The sequence below is a fragment of the Rutidosis leptorrhynchoides genome, chromosome 1 (assembly GCF_046630445.1).
Source record: "Rutidosis leptorrhynchoides isolate AG116_Rl617_1_P2 chromosome 1, CSIRO_AGI_Rlap_v1, whole genome shotgun sequence".
Classification (NCBI taxonomy): Eukaryota; Viridiplantae; Streptophyta; class Magnoliopsida; order Asterales; family Asteraceae; genus Rutidosis; species Rutidosis leptorrhynchoides.
In genome coordinates, this window is record NC_092333.1 from 728,129,426 (window position 1) to 728,139,551 (window position 10,126).

At 33.2% G+C, this 10,126-nt stretch overlaps 1 protein-coding gene across 1 annotated transcript; it reads left to right on the forward strand.

Moving 5' to 3' along the window:
* Nucleotides 1-2,143: 2,143 nt before the first annotated feature.
* LOC139886362 (fatty acid amide hydrolase-like) lies at nt 2,144-8,115 on the forward strand. The gene is made up of 20 exons (XM_071870147.1): nt 2,144-2,222; nt 2,297-2,406; nt 2,667-2,727; nt 3,077-3,279; nt 3,373-3,502; nt 3,994-4,071; nt 4,166-4,313; nt 4,407-4,519; nt 4,684-4,759; nt 4,851-4,922; nt 5,090-5,141; nt 5,260-5,343; nt 5,452-5,535; nt 5,653-5,756; nt 5,926-6,018; nt 6,208-6,276; nt 7,140-7,204; nt 7,369-7,430; nt 7,521-7,616; nt 8,056-8,115. Exons 1-20 carry the CDS (start codon nt 2,144-2,146, stop codon nt 8,113-8,115), a joined length of 1,839 nt encoding a protein of 612 aa, XP_071726248.1.
* Nucleotides 8,116-10,126: the final 2,011 nt, after the last annotated feature.

A 10,126-nucleotide genomic window follows, 5' to 3' on the forward strand; every position in this document is an offset into this window, starting at 1 on the left:
CAGTTTAGCCATTTCTCGACATTTGCATGTTGTCTGACGTCAAGAACGCCGGGTCTTCATGTCTATTTATGTGAGACGGTTTATATGCACTAGCCACCTTGGTTTCGGTATTCTAGACACCCTAATCAAATATGCATTTTGCATAAAATCTCTTTATGGACCGGAAGAGATTTGAAGGTTATCCTCAACAAGTGAGATTCCACCACAGTCCATGCTATTCATCCAGGACCATATACATCATAAATTCTCTTATATGTGGATGACATTATTCTGACCATATCATCCATGATTTTTCTTAAATGAGTCATTGCTTCTCTTAATAAAGGATTCTCGATGACTGACATTGGCTTGTTGACCGTGGTATGTTTCTTTCTTAGAAAAGTACTCCCCCGAGGCAAGGTTGGAGAATTCGGATCTCGGGGAGATCTCGTTTGAATTTTATTTAGGGAGATCTCGGCATCTCGGAATAATCTCGGGGAGATCTCGGACGTTGACTTACGTTGACTTTATAGTTTTTTTTTAATAAAAATATACATAGAAACATAAATATATGTATATTTATATACGTTTTTACGAGATTTTACAAAAATATTCGAGAAATGAGCGAAAAAATCTTAGAATTTACGAATTTTACAAGAAAATCTTACAAATTAGCAAGAAAATCCGATAAATCGTGGCTTTGACTAAGTTTGACCCCGTTGACCGAGAAATCCCGGGAGATGAACATCTCGTCTCGGTTGCCTTCTAAAAACGAGATCTTGGAGGAGATCCCAGGGAGATCTCGGGAGATTTACAACACTGCCCCGAGGTACTTGAATGTGCCCACATGCTTGGTTGTAACCCATGTAGGACCCTATTGGCTCCAAGCTTACTGCCGATGGAACTCCAGTTGGTAACCGTTCTTTATATCGTAGTCTTGCATGTGCTCTGTAGTACCATACTTTTCATTCCCGAACTTATCCTATGTGGCTACTACCTTGCTTTTCCATTCACGGACCTATTCTATGCAGTTTAGCATATTTGTTTATTTATACATGATACTCGCGAGCCTCATTTTTCGGCTCTCAAGAGGATCTTCTGATATGTTCAGGGCATTCTTGATCTTGGTCTCCAATTATTTGCATCCTCTAATGCATCACTTGTGTCCAAGGTCGTCACATTAATTTACATTAATTTAGAAGTCTTTGTTCGAGACATAAAAAGTGAGTCCTAATAAGCATTAAACTTTTCATTACTTATAAAAGATATTACTACTAAAAAATCTATTAACATAAAAAAGATATCTCTTTGTAAATGAATGAATTAAAAGACCCAAATAATAATTCATTCATTTACAGATACATACCTTTTTTCCTATGAATTTACTTTGCACTATTGTCTCCCCTATTCACTGCCCGCTCTTCTTGGTCAGCCTTGTCTATTGTGACAACGTTAGTTTTGTCTATCCCTCTACTAATCCGGCACAACATCAGCGAACCAAACACATTGTAATTAACATTTTCTTTTGTTCGGGATCTTGATCAAGGTCAAGTTCGCATTCTTCATGTGTCTTCTCGTTATCAATATGTGGATATCTTCACCAAGGGATTACTCACAGCTTTGTTTGACAAGTTTCGACTCTAATTGCAGGGATGTTAGCTAACTTGGCTGCAGGCCATTGTTAGCCCATGTCCACTGTATTGTTTAGTGATAAGGCCGTTGCTAGTATATCTTTATATAGTAGATATTGTAATTAAATTTTGTTGTAGCTTCACACCACAATACTTTGACATGTCTAGGCTCATAATAAAAAGGGCAAATGGCCCAAAAAGGTAACATAAGTTACCAAATGCCCTAATAAAAACCATCAGTTTTGATCGGTTGAGTAAGCCTCGTGCCCAACAAATGATTGGGGGAGATAATGGTGCAAAGTAAATTCATAGGGAGTGCATGAGAGAATGGCAGTTAAACCTGCCCCCATCCACCAACTCCTTCACACTTTCTTCACTTGCTAACTCATCACTTTCAAGCAACAAACTTCTCACTTTGTGACCCAATGTTGATGTCAACAATCACCATCATCATACGGATTCAGCATTATATACATTCCTAACTCTAAGCGGAATGCATGTTTGTTCATTATCTTAATCTTGAGTGAAGATATATGGGGAAGAAGATCGTTATGTTGCCTGCCGCAGAAGTAGATTTGGCAAAAGTCAAGTACAATCCCGGAGAAATAGAAGGTCCTTGCTCTTATTCTCTTGTACTTTCTGATTGAAAAAAAAAATGTGTTTTTGATCTTTAACTTTGTTTGCAGCTCCTGATATGACTGGAATATGGCTTCGGATCTTTGTTATGTTGCTTGAAATGCCGTTGATAGGTTCTGTTATACTTAGTTACTTGAAGAAACAGAACAAGATACAAGAAGTATGTCTGTTTTTAATTATTTTATCGTTATCAATATTTATTATAGTACTTTAATGATAGTACTATTATAATTATACAGTAATTTATAATTTATAATAATAATATAATAATAATATAATAATAATAATAATAATAATAATAATAATAATAATAATAATAATAATAATAATAATAATAATAATAATATGCTTATGGTTATTCTTATCTGTCTAAACTAATACTAATTGCTTTTTATATGTGCTTTTATCTATGTTATACAGATGCTAAGGGAGACTGTGATACCAGAACCACCAATGTTTCGACCCGAGTACCCTCCTCAAGGTGTTACATCCTCTACCCTGTACACGACTGTTACAAAAACATCATTAATTGGAAACATGGGCTAACCAAAATGTGGTTTATTGTGGTTCAAGAAATGCCGAATCACATTATATTGTATTTGGAATTGAATTACTATGTAATTAAGACTTTTGTTTTTGAAAAATAAATACAGTATAATATTAATTAAAACACACAACACGGATCACTTACGCTCACGCAAGTTTAAATATGGTTCAAAGACCATTTTTCAGTAGTCCAGACTCATGGTGGCCTTATATACTGTAAATCACACGGATCAGTCAGTAATCATGTACCTAACTCCTTCAAGGAACCATTTTTGTTTGATCAGAACAAGAACCAGGCGTGGTTTGTCTTGAAGAAGAAGACGAAAAATCTCAAGACAGAGTTGAGTCAGCCATTAGATGTCTTCCTCAATATGAGCCTGCTGCTAGCAGATGGAGTTGTGATATGCCGCTGGCCTCATCATTTCGTTACTGGAAGATTCGAGATTATGCATATGCCTACAGGTCAAAGATCACAACCCCATCGATGGTAAGTCGGTATTACTTAAAAATTTTAAGTCGACCCACTTATCTTTGATTCAATACTTGTTAATTAAAGGGACATCTACTTCCACTTAAACAGGTTGGAGAGTACATCATTTCTGCAATTGATGTATTCAGCAATAAAAAACCCCCGGCACCATTGTTGGTTTCTTTTATTGCCGAAGATGTAAGAAAACAGGCTGCAGCTTCAACCCAACGGTTTAAGGAAGGTACAATATGATTTTGTACGTTTCCATATCAATATTTGTAAACAAACTTCTATCACTACAACATGCTACTGATTTTTTAAACACTTTTCTCTTTACATCTTAGGAAAATGGTTAAATTGTTGTATTAGGTTTTGTATCCTCTGATCATTTCCAACCCTTTTCCCTAGCCATCCTGAGATATGTTTCCGTGAGATTTGAATATATATATATATAGAATATATATCTGTAGTACTTCTAGGCATGCAAAAACATATATAATAACCGTGTAACTACACGGTGTAAGTTGTTAAGATTCATAACTTACAAAGCTAAAGATCATTTAGGTTTAAGTATGAACAAGTTGAGAGAAGTTTACATAATTTTTTAAGACATGTTATATATGTAGAAAAAGTCGATCAGGTTTAAGTTGTAATGTAGTGTATATGTAGCCCGGCCATATTAGAATTCTAGTCCACCACCGGTGAATGCTCATTGGCCCGCGGGTTGTGTAGGAAAACCGCTCTCGGCTTTGGATGGTATCTTCATGGCAATCAAGGATGATATAGATTGCTATCCGCATCCATCTAAGGGTATGTATGTTCCCAAATTTTCAACCTTGTTCAATTCACATAGAAATTGAAGTGCCATAATTTAATGATTGGGGTGGGGTCAACATGCATGCAGGTGGTACGACATGGTTTCATGAGGTACACAGGGTTGAGAAGGATGCTGTTTGTGTATCGAGGTTAAGGAGGTGCGGAGTGATTTTGGTTGGGAAGGCTAATATGCATGAATTTGGACAAGGAACTACAGGAAATAACATAAACTATGGGTGGGTACTGCTTACCTAGCTATATATTTTTTAGATATATAATGTTGATTTTGTTATAGTAATATATATATTTCGCGTGATATGAAATGACAGAATTACTCGGAATCCACATGATCCGCAGAGGTATCCAGGAGGATCATCGTCAGGACCAGCAGCTATTGTAGCATCTGGAATATGTTCAGCTGCTTTGGGAACAGATGGAGGAGGTTCTTTCTTTGTTGTATTATTGTATTGTAGCTTCTGAAAAATGAAACCCAACCAACCAACCAACCAACCAACCAACCAACCAACCAACTGCATGCATTAATATTTCCTTATTAGCTACAACTTATATATAATAAATATAAATATTGGCAATAATTCTCAACAGGTTCAGTTCGTATTCCATCCTCTCTTTGTGGTGTGGTGGGATTAAAAACAACATTCGGACGTACTGACCTCAAAGGGTTAGTTCCTAAAAATGTTGTTGGTTTTAGTTTAAAAAAGAAAACGGTAATTTTTTTTACGTGAAGTTGTTATCTGATTATTGTTGATCAGGGCGTTAAGTAGTTGGGGGACTATAGAAGTTATAGGACCAATTGCATCCAGCGTTGAGGATATCATACTGGTGTAAGTAACTTTGTTTAGATGTTATTTCATTATATCGAGGGAGGGAGGGCAACTGAATTGTGGTAATTAATTGGTTTTGTTTTTGGTTTATATATATATATATATATATATATATATATATATATATATATATATATATATATATATATATATATATATATATATAGGTATGCAGCAATATTAGGAGCCTCTCCCGCTGACAAAATAAGCCTCAGACCTGTAATCCGATCTCACTCGCTGTCTTTATTTTTATTTGATTTGATTTGATGAATAATAAATAAAAAACCACGAGATGGATGAGATGAGAATGCATGATTATTTGATTGATTGCTTGCAGTCCCTTCCTTGTTTGCCTGATCTATCATCATCACATGAGAATTCTTGTACTCTGGGATCATTGCGATTGGGAAAGTACACAGAGGTGACCCCTCCCTCTTCCATAACCACCCTTAATTAATCTTGTGCTTACGGGCACTCTGTCCCAGCTATACTTGAACTTAATAATTAGCCTTTTTTATTTCAACTGCAGTGGTTTAATGATGTCTTTTCACCTGACATTTCTACAAAGTGTGAAAGTATTCTTAACCTTCTATCAGAAACTCATGGCTGCCAAGTATGTATACCCCCTAGCCTAATTAATTAATTAATTACTTTATTATTTGTGATGTTCATAAACTATGTATGTACTAGTATAACTTAACAAAAAAATATTCAAAATTCTTCATTGAAGATAGTGGAGGTTGTCATACCCGAGCTTCACCAGATACGAACGTCCCATCTTGTTTCAGTTGGTGCGGAATCATTAGCCTCACTACGACCTCACAGTCACAATGGGTCTGTGTCTGTCTGCCTGTCTGTCTCTAAGTTTAAATCAAATAATATATTATTTGGGATAAAACACTCCACTTCACTTCACTTCATTTCACTTCACTTATGCTGCTAAATGCTACTAATAGATAGCTTATTATCCAGTTTCTTTGTGCGTGTGTATACATACATACAGGAACGATAAAAAACTTACACTGGACACACGGACGAATATGGCACTTTTCCAGTCATTCACGGCTTCAGACTATGTTGCTGCACAGCGTCTCAGGTGGTGATGCTAACTTTTTACTACTTGTTTATTTTTTATCATTGTATTATAATTCTAATTCTAATTCTATTTCAATGGATGAATTCATGTCCAAATGATTCTATGTTTTTTTAACTGTTATGGCTCAAATGATTCTCTTTTTTACTTCATGTCTAACAACTTAGTTAAACCTCATGTTGTTGATTGCAGACGCAGGGCGATGTACTATCACATGGAGGTTTTTAAGACGGTAGACGTTATAATTACTCCGACAACTGGGTATGGTCCTTTATCAATCAATCTAATAGCATACTGAATTACCAAATCACTCATGGATATTATAATAATAATAATAATAATAATAATAATAATAATAATAATAATAATAATAATAATAATTATTATTATTATTATTATTATTATTATTATTATTATTATTATTATTATTATCGTTATCGTTATCGTTATCGTTATTCATTATCGTTATACATTATCATTATCATTATCATTATCATTATCATTATCATTATCATTATCATTATTATCATTATTATTATTATTATTATTATTATTATTATTATTATTATTATTATTATTATTATTATTATTATTATTATTATTATTATTATTATTATTATTGATATTATTATTATTATATTATTTATATATTATTATTGTTATTATTATTATTTATTTCATCATTATTATTATTATTTATTATTATTATTATTATTATTTATTATTATTTTAATTTTAATTTTATTATTATTATTATTATATTATTTTAATTATTATTTATTATATTATTATTATTATTATTATTATTATTATTATTATTATTATTATTATTATTTATTATTATTATTTTTTTATTATCATTATTATTATTAATTATTATTATTATTATTTATTATTATTATTATTATTAGTATTATTATTATTATTATCATTATTATTATTATTATTATTATTATTATTATTATTATTATTATTATTATTATTATAATATTATTTAATTATTATTATTGTTATTATTATTATTATTATTATTATTATTATTATTATTATTATTATTATTATTATTATTATTATTATTATATACTACCATAAATGATGCAGCAGAGTTTTGTGTATATTGTTAGCATGACAGCTCCTGTAATTCGCCCACAGGCACTTAAGACGGGCGAGACAAATATGAAGGTAACAGGTCAGTTACCTATCAATTCAATGGCAAATGTTATATTTGCTTTATTTCTCAAGAGTTCTTAAAAATGTTTTAGTTTACAGATTATATCATAACCTTGCAGTTTCTTTCTACTACAAGTAGGTTTAATTTTAATTTAAGGTGGTATAATCATAATCATGTTTCAGGTAATCTGATGCGCTTTGTTCTAGCAGAAAATCTTCTTGGACTACCAGCCATCTCTGTACCTGTAACTACCCTTTTTGTTCATATATATTACATAGTACTCCGTAATAGATATGGAATTACATTACATGTATTAAAACCGACTTTTTTGCAGGTTGGTTATGATAACCAAGGCCTTCCCATCGGGTTACAGATCATAGGGCGCCCTTGGGGAGAAGCTACAATTTTGCGCTTGGCTGCTGCATTCGAGGTACAATAATATACTCTACTTTTATTTACCCATAATAAAGTCATCATATCTACTCAAATATTCAAACTAGGGATGCCATTTTTTACCAGTTTACTTTTAAACGAGCCAAGTCTTGCTACGCTCTGAGGGTCCAAATAATCTTAAAAAGGGGCAAACAAGTTGAAAGTCTCACAAAGTTTATTTTGAAAGCACAAACCTACTAAATCATCCTATAAAAAAAGAAGGAAAAAGCATTCAAAATTACATATTATTTATAAATTATAGACTATTATCAATTACGGACAAAAGTTGACTCGGATTGACCCAGCCTGTACAAAAATTGACTCAATTTGACTCGAACCTGTTTTGACACTTTACCAAACCAATACGGGCTGCCACCTGGAATCCAAACATATGGAACTATAGTAAGTAGTAACACGATATGTCAATGGACTTTCAGGAACTACGCGATGAGACGAAGAAGCCTGTATCATATTTCAACATTTTGAAGGGATACTGAGATACAGAGCCTTTGTCATATATTATTACTATTTTTCGTATCTAGACATTGTAAACTTGTTATATGAGTCATGCTACACGTACTTTATATGCTAATGTTTCTCTATTATTTGTTTGTATTCAACTAGCTACTATGAAATATGAGCATTAACTAATTATCAGCATAATATTACAAGCTTGTTTCCGAATTTTTACATTGGGAAGGTTGCACGATCAAATACCCACAATGTTTCCCTCTTTTGGGAGTTGTCAAAACATCATAGCATAATGCATAGCATAGCATATAATGAACAACATAGTTGCGTGATGTGTCAGATTAATTATATAAATAAATTTATAAATGACTAGAATTTCCAGTAATCAACTAATTACTATTTTGTTTAAATATTGGTGTGGATTGTTATAAACCCAAGTCCTAAGCCTTTACAATCAAGGTCCTTAAGCTAATGAAAACTAACAGATTATATCTTCCTTGTCTCTAATTATGGAACCAATTTCAGTGCATCACCACTAAGTCAAGTGATCAAGCATAAAATGGTCCAAGGAGTTCGGTCTATGCAAGATCAACAAACAAAGGGGATTTAAGGGTTGTTTGAGTTTAACTCTCCTGTCCGGAGCACCATGAATAATCCTAATACGAGATGATGATCTCAGAAAAACGTGACAACCATCATTCGGGTTAGCCGGTGTTGATGGCTCAGGGACGGTGTTAGGGTTTATGTTCGAAGAACGTTACCTGAATTCGTAAAGTGTATGAAGTGTATATTCCAGTTGCACGGGTAAGATAGGTAATTAGCGAGACTCTTAATGACGAGTCTAAGATATATGTTGAGAGGATAATTTCTAGCTTTTAAAAAATGGTTCTCCTTTGTGAGCTCAAGTTACGTCTATTTATGTTAAATTAAGAGAAATAAGAGATTGTAATGATGTATTGATCAGTTTGAATGTTTATTGAACTTGAATTAAATTACATTGCAATGGCTGTTACAGTCTTTTTATACAAAACTATGTTCTAACAGCTATTTCTATAAGAGGATAGGCTCCAATTCTACTTTTGGAACCTCCTTAATTAACAAGGAAATATGTTGTTGGAATAGCCGTTGTATACTTGTTGTATGCTGCAGAGTACTCAGATTTATGTTGACTTGTGCCCCTTCTACTTGTGGAAATGATGAAGGTAACTTTGCTTCTGATCCAAGGTCAAATATCCGATAAAGGTAATCTTGAATTTTATTGACTTATTCTAACACTCCCCCTCAAGTTGAATAGTGGAGATTCCGATATTCAACTTGACAAGATCATCACTGAATAATCTCCCGTTGACTGACTTGGTGAGGATATCAGCTAGTCTTCTGATCTGATAGGTGGAAGAGAAATTATTTCTCCGTCTAGCTTTTCCCTGATAAAATGCTTATCTATTTCAACATGTTTAGTTCGGTCATGTTGAACGGGATTTTTCGAGATGGCAATTGCTGCTTCATTGTCGCAGAAGATTTGAATAGCTTCTTTTGGTGGAAAACCGATTTCTGTTAGCAACTTCTTGATCCATAAGGCTTCGACTACTCCTTTTGCTATTCTTCTAAATTCTAACTCGGCACTTGAAAGAGAGACAACCTTTTGTTTCTTACTCCTCCATGCCACTAGATTACCCCTGACAAGTGTGAAGAATTCAGATGTAGATTTTCTATCCCCTTTTTCTCCAGCCCAGCTCGCATCGGTATATATCTGATGAAATGCCCCGTTCATATACATTATAAATGATTCACAATAGTTGATTACATCGCGAGGTATTTGACCTCTATATGATACATTTTACAAACATTGCATTCGTTTTTAAAAGACAAACTTTCTTTACATCGAAAGTTGTCGGCATGCATACCATTTCATAATATATCCAACTATAATTGATTTAATAATAATCTTGATGAACTCAACGACTCGAATGCAACGTCTTTCGAAATATGCCATGATTGACTCCAAGTAATATCCTTAAAATGAGCTAATGCACAGCG

Coding starts and splice junctions, on each gene's coding strand:
- LOC139886362 (XM_071870147.1), top strand. CDS start 2,144: ATGGGGAAGAAGATCGTTATGTTGCCTGCCGCAGAAGTAGATTTGGCA. Junction 4,072..4,165: donor CTATCCGCATCCATCTAAGG/GTATGTATGTTC, acceptor ACATGCATGCAG/GTGGTACGACATGGTTTCAT. Junction 6,277..7,139: donor ATAATTACTCCGACAACTGG/GTATGGTCCTTT, acceptor GTATATTGTTAG/CATGACAGCTCCTGTAATTC.